The following is a 20,567-nucleotide window of genomic DNA, read 5'->3' as shown; positions in this document are numbered from 1 at the left end:
AATGCACTCCCCCAACAATCAAAGCGTTAAGTGGCCCACAGACCTTAAAGTTCTCTGAAGCATACTATCACATGAACAAAACAAGGCATTTAGTAGCACAACACTTAGGATCTCCTTTTTGAGAGTTCCAACGCCAAATTAGAGCTTTGAGATCTTAAAGGCAAGTGATGAAATGAGCCTTGAACTTCTTGTAAGCAACTGATTTTTAGAAAGTTGCTGATGAATACACTGCTAAAAATAGGTATATTCTTGAACAATAATACTGCAATGATGTGGTAAGTACTATTATAATTGGATTAATAAGCTGATTTGTGGGTAAGCTGTCCTTAAAATTTAACTTAGTGAGACTTGTTTCAAAAAACAAAAAGGCCTGGGAATATAGCTCAGTGGTAGAAAGGCCCTGGATTCAATTCCTAGTGCTGATAAATAAACAAATGTCTTTTGTTCTGTTTGAGGTACTAAGGATTAAACCCAGGGTCTTGTGAATACTAGGCAATCTACCACTAATCTATATCCTACCCCCATAAAGTTAGTTGTTAAAAATTTTTTTAAATAAATTTTGCCATTGAAAGAGTAACCCTTCTGAAATCACTAATATTCAGCACTAGTCACTATGCAAAAGAGAATATGTGTTTGTTATCAAGGTTTCTCTATATGAGGTTCAATATAAAGAGCTCTGCAAAACCGAGAATGGTAACAGCACATCTGTACAGGTACTTGGGAGGCTGAGAAAGGAGGACTGAAGGTTGGAGTACAGCCTCATCAAACAGTGTCACTATCATCAACCTAGCTAGACATTACCCCCCTACACACACAAAGCACTCTGCAAGTCCTCTGGCCTTTCATGTTCACCAACAATCCTATGATAAAAACACACATTTTAAACTCCACTTTGGAGATTAGAATACTAAATTTAGGGAGATCACAGAGCTAGGAAATAGGAGAACCAGGATATAAATTCAAATCTGTCTGGTTCCAGGGCTTGAATTTTAACTGCTATGATATAGCAACTGAAAGTTAAAACAAAACAAAAAAACACTATTTCACAATTTTTTTTTTAAGTACTGGGGACTGAACCCAAGGGCATTCTACCTCTGAGCTACACCACAGTCCTATTTTTTTTTTTTTTATTTTGAAGCAGAGTCTCACTGAGTTGCCAAGGGCCTCACTAAGTAGCTGAGGTTCTCTGTGAACTGCAATCCTGTCTCAGCCTCCCAAATGCTGGGATTACAAGCATGCACCACCATGCCCGGTTTACCATTCCACAATTTGAAAGCACTTTTCTGTTTTTGAGGTACTTTCATACAGAGTGGATCAACTCTTAGAAAAGGAAATGACTGCCTGGCGCATGCTTGTAATCCCTGCTCATGGGAGGCTGAGACACAAGATTGCACAGGTTAGAAGCCATCCTCAGCTACTCAGTGAGGCTCTCAGCTACTTAGTGAGACCCTGTTTCCAAATAAAGTACAAAATAGGCCGGGCGTGGTGGCACACACTTGCAATCCCCGCACTTGGGAGGCGGAGACAGGAGGATCGTGCTAATTCGAAGCCAGCCTTGCTGGCTTAAGAGACCCTGTTTCCAAATAAAAAATATATAAAATAGGTCTGGGAGTGTAGCCCAGAGGTAGAAGGGCTTCCAGGAACCCCAGTACCAACAAAAAAAAAAAAAAAAGAAAAAAACAAATAAAGTATAAAATAGGTCTGAGAGTATAGCCCAGAAGTAGAAAGCCCCTGGGTTCCACTCCTAGTACCACAAAAGGAAAAAAAAAAAAAAAGAAAAAGAAATAGCAAAATAACAGTACTGTTAAAACTGGTGAAGATCTGCTGGGCCAAAGCCAGCCTTGTTGGCTTAAGAGACCCTGTTTCCAAATAAAAACATAAAAATAGGTCTGGGAGTGTAGTCTGGAGGTAGAAGGGCTTCCAAGAACCCCAGTATCACCAAAAACAAACAAACAAACAAAACCCCACAAAACACAAACACACACACAAAAAAAAAAAACTGGTAAAGATCAATATTTTAATAGTAACATACCAATGGTAATTTCTAAGCTTTGATAAATGTACAATGATTATTATGTACAATGTTAACATTAAATGAAACTGGGTGAAGGGTATATGGAAAATATTCTTATTGCTTTTGTAACTTTTCTGTAAATTTAAAATTATCTCCCTCCTGTTAAAAAAAAAATCCCTAATTTTGAAATAGGTCTCACTAAGTTGCATAGGGCCTAAGTAGCTAAGGCTGTCCTTGAACCTGTGATCCTACTGATTCAGCCTGCCAAGTACTGAGATTACAACTGTGTGCCACCATGTCCTCCTTAAGGTTTTGTTTTGTTTTTGTGGTGCTGGAGGTTGAATCCAGGGGCATTAGATCTCCAAGCTATACCCCCAGCCCGATTTTTTTATTCATTATTTTGAAACAGGGTCTAAGTTGCAGAGGGTCTCACTAAGTAGCTAAAGCTGGCCGTGAACCTGAGATCCTCCTATCTCAGCCTCCCAAGTACTAGGATTAGAAGCATGTGCCACCACACCCGGCTAAAAAAAATTTTTAAGACTTTTTTAAAAATAAAAGTTGGTAATAATAATATGAAGAAGTAAAACCATGATGGTTAAAAATAAAGAATACAAAAAAAAAAAACCACAGAAAAAATTTCTACCAAGGATACAATAGAGAAAAAGAAAAAACATGTGTTTTCTCCATAAGCAGAAACAGAAAGGCACTCAGGTCAAATGGCAGGAAATATAAAAGTTGGGCAATTGGCCTTATTTATCAAAGCAGTTTCCCAAGATTCTTATTTACTCAACACTCCAATCCTGGATAAATTAACCTCCTTTGGTACCAAGTATAACTTTAGTTAGCCATTTGGGGAGCCCAGACACAGATGGGACTCACGCCACATTACTTTTAAGAGATGCCTACCACGTAGTAAACTCATACAAGCCCCTTGAAATCCCACCAGCTCCCTAATTTCTTTATTTGGTATGACAAGCATACTGTATTTCTAATTTTACTTATGTATAATTTTTGTGTGTGTGGTACCAGGGATGGAACCCAGGGACATTCTATCTCCAAGCTCTATTCCTAGTCCAATTTTTTATCTTTTGTTTTGAAACAGGATCGCAAAGTCGTGGAGGACCTGACTAAGTAGCTGAGGCTAGCTGTGAACCTTTGATCCTCCTGTCTGAGCCTCCCAAGTACTGGGATTACAAGCATGCACCACCATGCCTGGCTTAATATTTTAACTTATAATTATTACTTATTAACATATATGTAGGCATAAAATAAATCCTATTACTAAGGCACTAAATGAAATGATGCTATTAAGTTTTTCTAGGCATTTCAAGACTATCCTCTTTGTTTTTTGTTGATGCTGGGAATTGAATGCAGGGGCATTCTACTACTTTTTTCTCTTTTCTTTTCTTTTTTTTTGGTGGTACTGGGGTTCCTAGAAACCCTACTACCTCTGGGCTACACTCCCAGACCTATTTTATATTTTTATTTGGAAACAGGGTCTCTTAAGCCAGCAAGGCTGGCTTCAAACCAGCGCGATCCTCCTGTCTCTGCCTCCCAAACATGGGGATTACAAGTGTGCGCCACTATGCCCAGCGGCATTCTATTTCTAAGCTACATCCCCAGCCATATTTTATTTTTTAATTTGATAAACATAGTCTCACCATTGCTTGGGGACCTTGATAAGTTGCTGAGGCTGGCCTCAAACCTGCAATCCTCCTGTTTCAGCCTCCCCAAGTACTGGGATTACAATTGTACACCATCACACCATCACGCTTGCCTCAAAACTATCTTTAACAATTTAACATAGTCCACTTTAATACCAAATATATTCTGGCAAAAATTCTTGTTGGGTTCCGGGAAGATGGCGACCGAGAAAAGCGGGGCTTAAGAGTCCCGCTAACAACCAATCTCCATTACCACAAAAAGAGCGCCTTTCATAGCCAGAAAACACCATCACCAGAAAAACAAAAAAACCACCAGGCTCCAGAGAGAAAGCGGACTGAGAACAGAGCTCAGGGCCACAGAGGAGACACACGCGCCCGAGGACGCGGCAGCAGCGCCATACTGCCAGCGGCAGCGGCGAACTCAGCGGACGGCTACAGCAAGCCGAGGTGAGCCGATGCGGAACAGCCAGGCGGGATCTTTCGGCGCAGACAGCATTTAAAGCTCCCAGTGGCTGAGCTCAGCACACGCTGCAGGGATTCAGAGTGGAAATCAAAACCAGAGAAGAAAAAATACGCCAGCCTCATGGCCGAGGGCGTGGCAGAGGCGCCATATTGCCACCGGCGGTGGCAGCAGCAGTGAATTCACCGAGTCCAGTACAGCTACATCTGCGTACTCAAGAACAGTGAGTCAAATTGCGGGCCACAGAGGAGAAATCCCAGTATTGTGCCTCCTGGGACTTGACCCAGTGAGGGAGTGGTGGTGGCAGAGATATCACACCATAGGAGAGCGTGCAACCTGGCATCCCCCATAGTTTAAAGCAGCCTCTATCGACTCCCTGGGTCGGAGACTCTGTGATACAACCCAGTAAAGGAGTAGTAGGGTCTGAGATAATACAGACTCGAGATCCAGAGCACCTTAAGTGAAGCCATAGTGACCCAAGGGAAGAACCCAGAGAAGGCACAAACCTCCGAAATCATGGGAAAGAGGAATAACACTGAAGTAATGAATGTGCACAACCCCACAACATCAGAACCTGATAAAACAGAAAACCAGAGATTTCTAGAAGATCAAATCAGGAAAATAACTGTAGAAATAATAGAGGTGCTTCGAAAAGAACTCAGAGAGAGCCAAAAAGAGATAAAGGATGCAATTAATGAAGTAAAGGCCTCAATTCAAAGCACAAACAACCGATTAGAACACATGGAGAACAGAATCTCGCTCTTAGAAGATGAGCAATCCAAAAATGAATGCATAGTTTCTAATCTAGAAAAAGATATCCAACAGCAGGAATCTGACATTGAAGAAATATGGGCCCATCTTAAGAGAGCTAACCTAAGAATAATTGGAATAGAGGAGGGAAAAGAAAGTGATACCAAAGGGATCAACAATCTCTTCAAGGAAGTAATAGCAGAAAATTTTCCAAATATAGAGCAAGAGGTTGATACACAGATTCAGGAAACTTATAGAACTCCCTTTAGACAGGATCCGAGAAGAGGATCCCCACGCCATATAATTGTCAAAATGACCAATGTGGAAGCCAAGCAGAGAATCTTAAAGGCAACAAAAGCAAAGGGCCAAGTGACATTCAGAGGCAAACCAATTAGAATCACTCCAGACTTCCCAAACCAAGTCATGAGAGCCAGAAGGGCTTGGAGTAACATATTCCAAACTCTGAAAGAAAACAACTTCCAGCCAAAAATTTCCTACCCAGCAAAACTTTCTATCAAATTAGATGGAGAAATAAGAAGCTTCCATGACAAACAGAAACTGAAGGAATTTATGTCTTCAAAACCAGCGCTAGAGAAAATACTCAAAGAGATTAACTACAAAGAAGAAATAGGTAACACTCACCAGAACCAGAGAAACAAGAGTTTCCATCCAACAGACAACTAAGATTGGTTATCTGTGGAGATTCATTATTTATGTTAGTCTTTTACCTATCTCTAAATTGTATTGTTTGCCTTTATTGTTGTTAATTTTTAGGATTTCTAGTTGGAATATTAATATACCTTCAGATATAGCATTTGGAAATATTTTATCCAATTCTATTAGTAACTTTTAACTCTGTTTACATTGTCTTTGGATATACAATATTTTCTTTTATTTTTTAGGGAGTTTGTATATTCTTCTGTTGCCTGTGCCATTGAAATCATATCCAAGAAATCACTGCCAATTTCAATGTTGTGAGGTTTTATGACCCAGATTTTCTCCTAAAAGTTTATAGTCTTAAGATTTATATTTAGGTCTTTTATCTAGTTTGAGTTAATACTTGTATGTGGGATTAGGTAAGGGTCCAATTTTATTCTTTTCCATGTAATTATTATTTTTCAACAATATTTAGTTAAAAGATTATTATTTCCACCACCAAATGTTCGTGGAAACCTTGTCAAAAATAACTTGACAATATAGGGAAGAAGTTAGCTCTAGGCTTGTATTTAACTCCAATGGTCTATATATCTGCCTTTAGAACAGTACTACACTGTTTCAATTATTGTAGCTTTATATGGTTTGAAATCAGAAAATATACATCTTCTAGCTTTGTTTTTGCTTCGAGATTGTTTTGGGTATCTAGAGTCCATATTCCATATCAGGATAGATTTTTTTCTGAAAAATAAATATATGATAGTTTCACCTAAAAAAAAGAAAAAAATATTCTCTGGTAAGAAAGAAAGTAAAAAGAAATATTGAAATGTTATCTTTAAGTCATCAAAAGCTTGGTATCAGACAAATGAAACTGTTATGTGAGATTATCATTTTTAATTTTGGATAAATTGCTATAATACTAGATGTTAACCACTAAGCCAAGCATGGGAGGGAGGGATGGGGAGAGAATGGGGTGGGGATTGGGTGGGGGCTGACTGGGCGATGTGTGCATGTATGTCTACAAAAGTTTGTATCCCACTATGATGTATGAATACAGTGCACCAATAAAATAAAATTTAAAAAAAAGAGTAATAAAAGAGGGAAAGGTGAGGGAGGCAGAAAAAGTGGCACCAGGAGATTGAAGAGCCACCAACCTGCAAGATAGAGATTCAAAGGAGGGACTGAAAACACGGCCACAGACAAAGATACTGCGTCCCCAGGACCCAATTCGGCCAATCACAAAAGAGCAGATGAGGAGCCACAGGAAGCGATACAAGCTCATCTCCCAAGAACTTCAGTGGGTCCTCTCTTTCAGGCACTCCTCCCCACTGTGTGTGAGGGGGCTTTCTATTTCATATCTTCCCTTGGCTTAAAATAAACTTTAATACCCCTAAAAAAAAAAAAAAAAAATCCTTGTTGGGCTTGTTAAAAAGCAATCTAGATATGGCTTTTTCAAAAAGTATTCTCTCAGACTGACAATAAACCACAGTACAAACTTTCTGATATCGAAATAAAAATTATAATAACCAGAGGTACATGATGTTGGGTCTCTTCTTCAGGAATAGCTAAAGTTGATTAAGCATTCACTACATGTGAGGCCTAATTTATTTATTTGTTTACTTTTTTTTTTGCAGTACTGGGGATGGAACCCAGGGGCATTCAATCCCCAAACTACACCCACAGCTCTATTTTTCACCATTTTGAAACAGGTTCTCACTAAGTTTCAGAGGGCCTCACTAAGTAGCTGAGGGAGGCTGGTTGTGAACCTGCGATCCTCCTGTCTCTGCCTCGTAAGTACTGGGATTACAAGCATGTGCCATCATGCCCAGGATAATTTAAACTTTTAAATAAATTATTCTTTCATCGTCAAAGTAATCCTGTAAAATAGGAATTTTACAGATGAAAAAACTAAAAGCTCATTTTAAATAACTTGCTGGAGGCTGTATTCCTAATAAGTAGCTAAGCCAGAACTCACACAGCAGCTTCTTTGCCTCTGAAACCTCCACAGGTTGAATATCCTTTGTTCGGAATGGTTGGGACCAGAAAGTGTTTCCTCATTTTGAATACAAGTTTACTTTCAAAACAATAGACTAAACTGGGCATTGTGGTACGCACCTGTTATCTCAGTATTTGAGAGGCTGAGAGGAGGATCAAAGAGTTGAGGTAAGCCTTGGCAACTTAGTGAGACCTTGTTTCAACATAAAAAAGTTTAAAATTGGGACTGGGAGTATAGCTTGTAGACAGAATGTCCTTAGGTTCAATCCCCAGTATCACACACACATAAAAGAGTTAATAAAATTCACATCTGAAAATAAATTGAACTCTAATTCCCTCACAGCAAATTTTACTGTATTAACTTATACAGGTATCAAAGAAATCATCACCTTTTCAATTAATATCATAGCGGTAATGTTAACCTTTGTCTAATGTCTACTAAAACAATCACAGGAGCAGCCATTTCTTTATAAGCCAGGTACTTTAGTAGGCATTTTTATGCAAAGCACAAGTAATATTCCCAACAATTCTTTTTTTTTTTTTGGTGGTGGTGGTACTGGGGTTCCTGGAAGCCCTTCTACCTCCGGGCTACACTCCCATACCTATTTTATATTTTTTTATTTGGAAACAGGGTCTCTTAAGCCAGTGCAGCTGGCTTTGAACCTGCACGATCCTCCTGTCTCCACCTCCCAAGCGCGGGGATTACAAGCGTGCGCCACCATACCCACTTCCCAACAACTCTTGAAGAGAGTATCCTTTATCATCCAGAAGAATAGAAGATTATAGGCATGCCCAACTGAGTTGTCAGCTCTTCATCAATACTTCACTGTAATGGTAGAATATTTCAAAGTCATGTCTGCGGATGTTCTGGTATTTTCCTATCTAGGATGCCCTTCTGAAGTGAGCTGCAAAAATACTAAGGCAGAACTCCCTATAAGTATTCATTTCCTTTGTAAGAGAATCTAATATTTGCTGGTGCCATGCTGCCACCCTGTGGAACAACCTCTGAAAAAGTGGGAAAAAACCAATCCTTAAGAGCTATTAAGTAAGAACTCATACTCATCATGAGAATAAGAGGAGCCTCACGGTCTAATTTCCAAGTCTTGGATCCATCTTGAATTGACTCTTGTCAAGTGAGATATAGGTCTAACATTGCAACACATAGACACAGACAAAAACGTTCTCAACAAGACCCCAAAGGCACAAGAAACCAAAAGGTGAATCAATACGTGGGACTACATGAAACCGAAGAGCTTCTGTACAGCAAAGAAAACTATCAAGAACCTCAACCAAGAGCCAACAGAATGGGAGAAGATTTTTCCCAACTACTCCTCCGATGGAGGACTAATATCTAGAATATACAGAAAACTCAAGAAACTCAGCACTAAGAAAACAAATAACCCAATCAAAAAATGGGCAAGCAGAGCCGGGCGTGGACGCATGCTTGTCATCCCCGCTCTTGGGAGGCTGAGACAGGAGGATCGCACAGGTTCAAAGCCAGCCTCAGGCACTTAGTGAGGCTCTCAGCAACTTAGTGAGGCCCTGTTTCCAAATAAAATATAAAAATGGGTCTGGGAGTATAGCCCGGAGGTAGGAAGCCTCTGGGTTCCACCCCCAGTACCACAAAACAAAACAAAACAAAACAAAAAAAAAGGGCAAGTAAACTAAATAGACACTTCACAAAGGAAGAAATTCAAATGGCCAGTAAAGGCATGAAAAAATGCTCAACATCATTAGCAATCAGAGAGATGTAAATCAAAACTACCCTGGGATTTCACTTTACTCCAACTAGAATGGCAATCATTCAAAACATAAACAACAAATGCTGGTGAGGATGTGGAGAAATGGGAACTCTAACACACTGTTGGTGGGATAGCAAATTAGTGCAACCACTTTGGAAAAATGTATGGAGAATCCTCAGAAGAATAGGAACAAACTTACTTATGAGGGGATAGGAGGGGGGAGAGACGGAAATTCTCTAATGTACCCAAACACTGATATGCACAAACATATCAATATCAATCACCAAGCCAAACACGAGAAGGACGGAGGCGGGTGGGAATGAGGTGGGAATTGGGTAAGGGCTAACTGGGTGATGTGTGCATGTATGCCTCCACCATCTTGTCTCCCATTAAGATGTATGACTACAATGCACCAATAAAAAATTTAAAAAAAATAAGAGGACTAAAAGCCAGGCATGGTGGCACAGGCCTATAATCTTAGTACTTGGGAGGCTGAGACAAGAAGATCACAGGTTCACAGTCAGCCTCAGCAACTTAGTGAGGCCCTCTACAACTTAGTGAGACCCTGCTTCAAACTAACTAAGAAATAGGGCTGGGGTGTAGCTGAGAGGTAGAATGCTCCTTTGTTCAATCCCCAGCACCAAAAATAAATAAATAAATAAAAAAGTAGTGACCAGTAATGAGTTTGGAGATCCCAAACTAGGTAGAATCCTAGGTACATCACCACTATGTATGGTATTGGGATACCTCTTTTATTTTTCTGACTATATATATCTCGATCTCTACAAGGGAATAACTTCTACTTTACAGGGCAGATATGAAAACTAAGGGAAATACTGGAGATGGCATAAAGGCATTTGAGTTTAAATTTCTCTATTCCTGATGCAAGACCTTAGGAACTTCTGAGCTGTTTGAGCTCATTGAACCTTACATTCTACCTCTAGACCTTGGAAACTACTTAACATTCAGGCACTGAATCTATTTCCTATCAGCAGCATTTGATATGCTAGAAGGAAAATCAGTGTGACAAACTTCATTTAAGTTTACTTTTTACAATACTTTTCTTTTTTAATTTTCTGAGGTACTAGGGATGGAACCCAGGGGCATTCTACCTCGGAGCTACACCTCCAGCCCTGTATACATATATATATTTTATTCCTTATTTTGAAACAGGGTTTCACTAAGTTGCAAAGGGCCTCACTAAGTAACTGAGGCTGTCTTCAAACTGCAATCCTCCTGTCTCAGCCTCCCAAGTGCTGGGATTGCAAGCATGTGCCACCAAAGTAAAGGGCACAGTTGAGATTAAAAATATAAATTCAAGATAAAAAGTAGGTACATGTGTATGTGCTTTATAAGACTAAGCTTTTCACAATTCTTCACTAAAACAGCAAAAATAAAGAGCTCAAAAAGCTGATTTGAATGTGGGTATGTCTAACAGGGCCAGGATAAGTAAGGCAAGTGAGGTATTCCTGGCACAACATTTAAGAAGGTGCCCTGCTCTCAAGGGGCCTGCACTCTGGGAGAATCTCTAGCAACACGCTCAACAGTGTCACAACACTTCTCACAAGAATGTACAAAGATTTTTACTTAGTGGGCAGTAGATTCAGCAATTTGAAATCTTATGCTAACATTCTGCTCTATGAAAATCCTAAATAAAAAGACAGTAAAATGGGTTGGGGGACAGCTAAGTGGTAGAGTGCTTGCCTAGCATGCATGAGGCTCTGGGCTTCATCCCCAGCACTGCAAAAGTGAAATAAAATAACAAGCCATTCCTGAAACAGGTCTCAAAAATCTTACCATGTAAGATTTTATCTCTAAATATTTAAAATTTAAAAAAATTAAAAATATTAAATATATTTATTTTTAAATAGTCTCCAAAACTAAAATTCTGTAAAAATCTCCCCAAATCTCCTCTTGATTTGTTGCTATAAAAACAAGATAAGAATTATCAAGGGTAAGCTGGGCATGGTGGTACATGCTCATAATCCCAGCATTTAGGAGGCTGAAACAGGATAGCGGTTCATAGACAATCTCAGCTACTTAGTGAGGCCCTTTGCAACTCAGTGAGACCCTGTTTCAAAATAAAAAAATAAAAAATGGGGCTGGGGATGTAGCTCAGAGGTAGAATGCCCCTGGATTCCATCCCCAGTAACCATAAAAAAAAAAAAGAATTATATGATTTACTATAATATTAAAGTCAAATAAAAACCCATTTTATGTTATTTTATTTATTTATTTATTTTGCGGGTCTGGAGGTGGAACCCAGGGGCATTTGACCTCCGAGCTACACCCCCTGCCCTATTTTTTATTCTTTTATTTTAAAACCGGGTCTCACTGAGTTGCAGAGGGCCTCACTAAGTAGCTGAGGCTGTCCGAGAACCGCGATCCTCCAGTCTCAGCCTCCCAAATGCTGGGATTACAAGAGTGTGCCACCACGCCTGGCTTGCTTGTTTAAATTACATATAGCTATGGAGTGGAAAAAGAAATTAGCAAAATAGGACTACCATGTACTGATAACCACTGAATCTGGTTATGATAAATTAGTTCATTTATTGAGTATATTCATCTATTGTTCCTAATTTTGAATATTTTTGAAGATTCCCATGATAAAAAGCATATATAAAATAAATGGCATATATATGTCACCTGAATGCTATGAACTAGGTGAAACCAGGCTCTCTTATATAACAAAAGCATAATATATCAGACAAACTAGGTGTGTTCCAGAAACTTTGTATTCTCTACATTGATCTGTATAAAAATCTCCAAATGCTATTTGAGTTAAGTGGGGTTTTTTGTTGTTGTTGTTCCTTCCACTGCTAAAACCACAGTCCTTACCCTAGAATTTTATAGGTTCTTAGTAGAAGAATTTACATTAGTGTACAGATGCCCTTTATCCTGTAAAATTGGAACTGTCTGCAGGAGTTAGAATTCATTGTCATCCTGATGCATTTTTGTGTGTGTATGCTGAGGATGAAACCCAGGGTCTCACACACGCTAACAAAGTGCTTTACCTCTGAGCTGTACCCAGCTCTCAATACCTTCTTAACACTTCTGAATATTTAATAAGTTTCCACAGGGTACATGATATTCTGCTTATCTGGTTGGTGTTGGGAACCCAAACATTTCAATTCATCAGACGACCTCAGGTAGAGTATTTCAAAAACACTAGTTTCTTAAAATAATACAGTGAATCAAAAGCAATGACAAAAATATTTTGATACCAGCTAAACATTCTACACAACAGGTAATATTGCCTTATAAAATGATTTCATTATAAATTTTTCTTGGGGGGGCGATACTGGAGATTGAACCCAGGGGCATTCTACTTCAGAGCTACACTTCCAGCCCTATTTTTTATTCTTTATTTTGAAACTAGGTCTCACTAAGTTGTGAGAGCCTCACTAAGTAGCTGAGGCTGGCTGCAAACTTGGGATCCTGCCTCTCATCCACCAAGTACTGGGATTACAAGTGTGCGCCACCACGCCCAGCTATAAAATTTTTTTAAAAAGGTACTATATGAAAGCCGAGCATAGTGGCTCACCTTGTGATTCCTGAGCTTGGGAGGCAGAGACAGGAGGATCGCGCAGGTTCGAAGCCAGCCACACTGGCTTAAGAGACCCTGTTTCCAAATAAAACAGTATAAAAAGGTCTGGGAGTGTAGCCCAGAGGTAGAAGGGTTTCCAGGAACCCCAGTACCACCAAAAAAAAAAAAAAAAAAAAAAGGTGCTATATGAGCCAGGCATGTGAGACTAGGTCTCACAACTTAGTGAGACCTAGTTTCAAAATAAAGAATAAAAAATAGGGCTGGAAGTGTAGCTCTGAAGTAGAATGCCCCTGGGTTCAATCTCTAGTATCGCCCCCCCAAGAAAAATTTATAATGAAATCATTTTATAAGGCAATATTACCTGTTGTGTAGAATGTTTAGCTGGTATGGCACATGTAATTCCAGTATTTGGGAGGATGAGACAGGAGGATCGCAGGTTCTAAGCCAGCCCCAGCAACTTAGTAGGACCCTATTTCAAAATAAAAAACAGCCGGGCATGGTGGCACATACTTATAATCCCAGTATTTGGGAAGCTGAGACAGGAGGATCCTGGTTCGCGGACAGCCTCAGCTACTTAGTGAGGCCCTCTGCAACTTAGTGAGACCCTGTTTCAAAAATAATAAAAAATAGGGCTGGGGGTGTAACTCAAGAGGTAGACTGCCCCTTGGTTCCATCCACAGTACCACAAAAAAAAAAAAAGTTGACAAAATAAAAACTAAAGCTGGGCATGGTGGTGCATACTTGTAATCCCAGTACTTGGGAGACTGAAACAGGAGGATCTCAGGTTCACAGCCAGCCTCAGCTACTTAGTGAGGTCCTCTGCAACTTAGTAAGACCCTATTTCAAAATAAAGAATAAAGAAAAAGTAGGGTTGGGGGTATAGTTCAGAATGCCCCAGGATTCAATCCCCAGTACTAAAATAAAATAAAATGGGGTTGGGGTGTAGCTTGGACAGAATGCCCCTGGGTTCAATCCCAAATACCACACACCCAAAAAAAGTGCTACATGGTACTGTTTGGGGGAAAGGCAGATAAAAGGCAGGGTTAATCGTCTAATACTTGTGGTGATATCCTATCAGGAACCATGGCTTAAGCACTTCCAAATCCACCCATAAGCCTGGAAGATGGTGATAAAGTTTCCTGATAGTAGTCAGTACAAGTACCTTTAAAATTGTAGCTTGCTTCATCTTTTGACCTTACTACAAATCTGCAAGAAGCCAGTAAGAGGAACCAATGAGAGCTCACAGCACAGAAGGGAGCAGATAAGTTACAGGTAGGAGACTAGCTATTTCAGGCAAATTCCAGTTGTTCCCTCCATTTGAAAAAGTTCAACAAAAAAAATTTCAAGATTACCCACTGATTAACTGTTATTCACACTTCCAAGTAAACAAAAAGTAGAGCTCGATAAAGAAAGTGGCTGTATTTTCACCTCAGTCATCTTCAGTAATAATACTCAATGACCAATCACTCAATTCAAATAAGCCTTACAGCAGAGTCAATGTATCACTTGACCTCCCCATTAATATATAAGCAAAGTATAAAATGCCAATAAGAAAAAAATCAATCCCAACTTTAAGGTGTTTGCTATGTTCTGACAGCTAAACACTTAGAACATAAATCAAGTTAGCTAAAAACAATTATGTCCTAGAATCCTTAAAAGAATACATTACAATATTTGAGTAATAGAGATCATTTTGATGCAGTTTCTATTCTTACAACTGAAAACACCACAAACTTCTATTTGAAAAAACAAACTTAAGCCCGGTGTGGTGGTGTACACTTGTAATCCCAGCATTTGGGAGGCTGAGACAGGAGGATCCCGGTTCACAGACAGGCTCTGATACTACTTATAGTGAAGCCCTTTGCAAGTTAGTGAGACCGTTTTAAAATAAAGAAATGAAATAAGCCAGGAGTGGTGGCGCACGCTTGTAATCCCAGCATTTTGGAGGCTGAGACCGGAGGATCGCGGTTCGTGGACAGCCTCAGCTACTTAGTGAGGCCCTCCGCAACTCAGTGAGACCATTTCAAAATAAAGAATAAAAAATTGGGCAGGGGTTGTAGCTTGGAGGTCAAATGCCTCTGGGTTCCATCCCCAGACCTGCAAAAAATAAATAAAGAAAAAAATAAAAAATGAAAGCCGGGCATGGTGCCACATGCTTGTAATCCCCGCGCTTGGGAGGCAGAGACAGGAGGATCGCGCAGGTTTGAAGCCAGCCTTGCTGGCTTAAGAGACCCTGTTTTCAAATAAAATATAAAATAGGTCTGGGAGTGTAGCCCGGAGGTAGAAGGGTTCCATCCTCATCCCCAGTACCACCAAAAAAGGTTCCATCCCCAGTACCACCAAAAAAAAAAAAAAAAAAAAAAAAAAAAAAGAAAAGAAAAGAAAAATAGGGCTGGGGTTGTAGCTGGGAGGTAGAATGCCCCTGGGCTCCACCCCCAGTACCGCAAAAAAAAAAAAAAAAAAAAAAACCTTAAAATATATATATGCATGTTATACATATATGAAAATTTAAGGCAAAATCTCCTGAAGATAATGATTAACATACTGGTCTATTTCTAAGCAAACACAGAGGTAGATACAATAAAAAGATTTATTTTAGCTGGGCATGGCGGTACATGCCTATAATTCCAGTACTTGGAAGGCTGAGATAGGAGGATTACATGTTTGAGAACAGCCTCAGCAAGTAGTGAGACTCTCATCAACCTAGCAAACCCTGTTTCAAAATAAAAATAAAAAATAGTGCTGAGTCTGCTGCTTGGTGGCAAAATGCCCAAGTGCTGGGGGTATAGCTTGGAGGTGGAATGCCCCTGGGTTCAATCTCCAGTACCACAAGAAAGAAAGAAAGAAAGAAAGAAAGAAAGAAAGAAAGAAAGAAAGAAAGAAAGAAAGAAAGAAAGAAAGGAAGGAAGGAAGGAAGAAGGGTAGGTTGGTTTACTCTAAGACTTTGTATTGAGTGTATTTTCAGCAACTGTCTCACTTGAAAAACAAGTAGGGTATAAGATACAAAATCTGTGAGATATATTATTAGTCATGTTTCCATAGCTACTTTATGGTCCAATGTCTCAAAGACAATATTTGTGTTAAACATGACTTGAAAAGTAACAGATTTCAAATATTGATCTCTTCATAAAAGAAATGTTTATTACCATTGGATTTGAATCTGCTATGAGATCCCGTAGAGAATCCAGAAATCCCTGGTCTTCTACCATTTGAGCGTTGATATCATGGAGTTTTGCCACGCAGACTGCTGCTGTTTTCCGAACATAGGGGTCTTCATCCTTCAAGCACTTGCGGAGAGGCTCACAGAGATACTCTGTAATCTTGTCCACCCGAATGCACCCCATGGTCCTGACTGCCAAGGCCCGAATCAAAGGATTGGGATCTTCACAGTCCTACAAAAACAATCACCAACTGTGGGTATGTCTGATGATGAAAGGTAAACAGTTCAACTGACAGAAGCCCACAAAAGAATATTTCATTGAGTTTCCAGTGACATTCTACATCAGAGCACAATCTCCTATGCTCTTCCCTTCCTAAGTACAAGCCTTAGTTGTCTATTCAAACATTTGGAAGGGCGCCGGGCACAGTGGTGATGGTACATGCCTATAACCACAGCTACTTGGGAGGCTGAGGCAGGAAGTTTAAGGCCAGCCTGGGCACCTCAGCAAGACTTTATCTCAAAATAAAAATTTGGCTGGGTGTGCATGTATGTTCCTGTCAAAATGATTTACATTATGATATGAGATTATAATACACTAGTAAATCATATTTTTGAAAAATAAAATGGCCGGGTATAGCAACACAGGCTTCTATAAATCTAAAACATTATACCATTTCATCCTTTTCCAGAACAACATCTTTTCTTTTGTTCTTTTTCTTTGTGTGTGCGTGGAACTGGGGATTTGGGAATGGAACCCAGGAACATTCTACCTCCAAGCTACACCCCCAGTTCTATTTTTTTTTTTTTTTTCTATTTTCTTTTTGAAGCAGAGTCTCACTAAATGTGGAAGGTGTCACTAAGTATCTGAGGCTGGCCACAAACCCCATCTCCGATCTCAGCTTCCAAGTATTGGGAATAAAAATGTGTACCACCCATGCCCAGCCTATGGTTCCCTTTTTAAAAAAGACATCTTATTCTAGCCTGGTGTGGTGGCGCATGTTTGTAATTCTAGCATCTGGGAGGCTGAGACAGAAGGATTGGGTTCTTGGCCAGCCTCAGCTACTTAGTGACACCCTCCACATTTAATGAGATCCTGCTTCAAAAAAGAGTAAGCTGGGCGTGGTAGTGCACATTTGTAATCCCAGCATTTGGGAGGCTGAGACAGGAGGATCACAGTTCAAGGACAGCCTCAGCTACTATTTAGTGAGGCTCCTTGCAACTCAGAGAGACCCTGTTTCAAAATAAAGGATAAAAAATAGGGCTGGGGGTTTAGCTCAGGGGTAGAATGCCCCTGGGTTCCATCTCCTATACCACAAAAAGGTAAATAAAATAAATAGAATAGAATAGAATAGTATATAGAACTGAGGGTGTAGCTCAGAGATAGACTGCTCCTGGGTTCAATCCCCAGTTCGACAAAATAAAAAAAATCTTACTCTGACAAAGAATGAAATGGTATGATGTTTCAGATTTCTTTTAAAAATGCCCGGCAGGAGACGAGGTGGAGGTCAAAAAAAGTAGTATATATACAGAGCATAAATTTAATAACATTGGGCATATGTCAGTAATTATTAAAACTGTAAGATGGGTATTTAGGAATATATACACCTACCTGAATGTGCTCAAAATTTTCTAAAGTAAAAAAGTAATTAAGATTGCAAATAAAATAAAATAATTGTAAGATATGGTAAATGGTATAAAAGTACTTCCTGCATTTTATACTACTTTGGACTCTTAAGCCTAATTTCCACAAAAATAAAATAGATAAAGCCTGGTAACAAAGACTACAATGATATGCCAACCTCGGTCAGCCATGAAAGGCAAAACAATGAGGCTTCACCTGGTTTTTTCTACCCAGGTGGCAAGCACGCATGTACCACACGGCTCTGACAGAAGGCGCCCCATATGGGCTCAGCTTCACTGGCGACACAAGCTGGCGCACAGAATGCTGAACACGAACACACCTACCCACCGCCACTACTTCCCTAGAGCTTTCCTTTGGAACAGGGGTTGTTTACTTGCAATGCAGACACCAACTATACCAAAAGTCACTTCTGAAAAGGTTATTTGTGGTAGAATGGACTGCTCTGAGTCCTTGGGAAAGATACCTTCACAAAGCTGTTGACAGCCATGATTGCCATGTCTGGCTGACTCTTGGCATAATTCATCAGGTACAGATAGACCAACTTCTTTAGTTCCAGGTTGTCAGTCTGCATGCAGTTCACTACATCTGGAAAGAGAGAGCTGAGGAGAAAACGGAAAGAGAAAAAAGAGGGTGAGCAGGTGTTGGTGCAAGCTGCTGAATGAGGAAATGGCCTTATACTGCATAGTGACTTGATAAAAGGACAACATCCCCACTGTGATAATTATTACCATGGAAATGAATTACTAAAGAAATTGTAGAACATAACAGGCGTGGTGGAGCACGCTTGTAATCCCAGCATTCAGGAGGCTGAGACCAGAGGATCACGGCTCACGGACAGCCTCAACTACTTAGTGAGGCCTTCTGCAGCTCAGTGAGACCCGGTTTCAAAATAAAGAATAAAAAATAGGGCAGGAGGTGTAGTTCAGACGTCAAATGCCCCTGGGTTCCATCCCAGACCCACAAAAAAAAAAAAAAAATCCAAACAAGCAAAAGTAGAGCAATATGATGAACCTGATGGGTCTCTCACTCACAATACTGATACACTCAGTCTTGTTTCATATATATCCTTGGAGGCTGAGACACAGGATCCTAGGTTCAAGGATATCTCAACAACATAGTGAGACTCTCAGCAATTTAGTGAGACCCTATTTAAAACAAAAACAAAAACAAGACTAGGGGTATAGCTCAGAGGTAGAATCCCCAGTATCAAAAAAAAAAAAAAAAAAGACATGTTCACTTTGTTCTTTGTGTGTGTGTGTGTGTGTGTGTGTGTGTGTGTGTGTGTGTGTGTGTGGTACTGGGGATGGAACCCTTCTACCTCCGGGCTACACTCCCAGACCTATTTTATGTTTTATTTGGAAACAGGGTCTCTTAAGCCAGTGAGGCTGGCTTCGAACCTGCACGATCTTCCTGTCTCCGCCTCCCAAGCGCAGGGATTACAAGTGTGCACCACCACGCCCGGCTCACTTTGTTCATTTTTAAAAATATATCTCCCTGGAGCTGGACGTGGTAGTGCATGCTTATAATCCCAGCATTTGGGAGGCTGAGACCAGAGGATCATGGTTCACAGAGAGCCTCAGCTACTTAGTGAGGTCCTTTGCAATTCAGGGAGACCGTTTCAAAATAAAGAAAAATAGGGTGGGGGTATAGCTCGGAGATAGAATGTCTGGGGTCCTATTCCCAGTACCAAAAAAAAAAAAAAAAAAAACACCTCCCAAAGTCTGATTATAGCTTGTCTCTCAATTATTCTTTCATACAAAAATTGTATTTGCAATTCAAACAGTCACACAGTACTTTTTCTCAAGTCAGCCATCATACTTTACAATGCAGGAAAAGAGCTTTATAAATAAGTCTTATTTTACCACAGAATATAACAAAGACCTGTACTCAAGATGCAAATTTAGCTAGGCACGGTAATACATGCCTATAATCCCAACCACTCAGGAGGACCTCAAGTTTGGGGCCAGTCTAGCAATTTAGCAAGACCCTGCCTCACAAAAAAAAAAAAAAAAAAAAGGCATTTTAATACCCAGTGCTAAAAAACAAAAACAGAACAGATGAAAGTATTTAAAAGCATAATTCACTACTGAAGACTATATCAAATTAACCAGCATAAGAAACTATAAAAATTCTGTATCAACAGAAATACCAGGTTTAACATGCACAAAGTTAAAAAAAAAAACAATGATTCAGGATACTGAATTTTCATAACATTTTTTTTGAAAAATTCGAGTTTTAATACTTCATGAAGAATGGTCCTAAGAAAGAATGCCTTCTCTCTTGTTAGAATATAATGGGAAAATACAATGACTGCTAAGGCGAGCACCACTGTGGCCTTAAAACACACCAACGCACAGTCCTGCTACCGCCACACTTCACAACCTGCGCGAATGTCACAATGAAGAAAGAGGCAAGCAACAGTGCCAGGCGTGGTGGCGCACGCTTGTAATCCCCGCACTTGGGAGGCAGAGACAGGAGGATCGCGCAGGTTTGAAGCCAGCCACGCTGTCTTAAGAGACCCTGTTTCCAAATAAAAATATAAAAAGAGTCTGGGAGTGTAGCCTGGAGGTAGAAGGGTTTCCAGGAACCCCAGTACCACCAAAAAAAAAAAAAAAAAGGCAAGAAACATCTAAGTATATTTATAAAAATTACTTTGACCTCAAGGACTCCTTGGAAGGTTCTTGAGAATTCTATGATTCTGCAGACAATCCTTATTTTCAAATGGTCTCACTAAATTATAGAAACAAACGAAAAAGAAGACCAAATAGCTAGGGGCACACACCTATAATCCCACTATTTGGGAGGCTGAGACAGGAGGATGGCAGGTGTAAGGACAGCCTTGGAAAATTGGTAGGGAGACCCTCAGCAACTTAGTGAGAACTTGTTTCAAAATAAAAAATCTTTAAAAAGGGCTGGGAGTGTAGATCTGAGGTAGAATG

General features: G+C 39.9%; 1 protein-coding gene across 2 annotated transcripts in view; it reads right to left on the bottom strand.

Annotated features, from left to right (window-relative positions):
• AP2B1 (adaptor related protein complex 2 subunit beta 1) overlaps positions 1–20,567 on the bottom strand; it is a gene marked incomplete at both ends in the record, with an annotated part of 129,502 nt that overhangs the window by 101,658 nt on the left and 7,277 nt on the right. For both annotated transcript variants that reach the window (XM_080713694.1, XM_080713695.1), the window contains 2 exons: positions 15,973–16,218; positions 18,092–18,227. In XM_080713694.1, coding sequence (XP_080569820.1) covers positions 15,973–16,218; positions 18,092–18,227 — 382 coding nt within the window. The remainder of the gene's footprint in view (positions 1–15,972; positions 16,219–18,091; positions 18,228–20,567) is intronic.

The sequence above is a fragment of the Muscardinus avellanarius genome (assembly GCF_963383645.1).
Source record: "Muscardinus avellanarius genome assembly, chromosome: 16".
NCBI lineage: Eukaryota > Metazoa > Chordata > Mammalia > Rodentia > Gliridae > Muscardinus > Muscardinus avellanarius.
The sequence above is the reverse complement of the archived record's forward strand: the minus strand, read 5'-3'. Positions and strand labels throughout refer to the sequence as shown.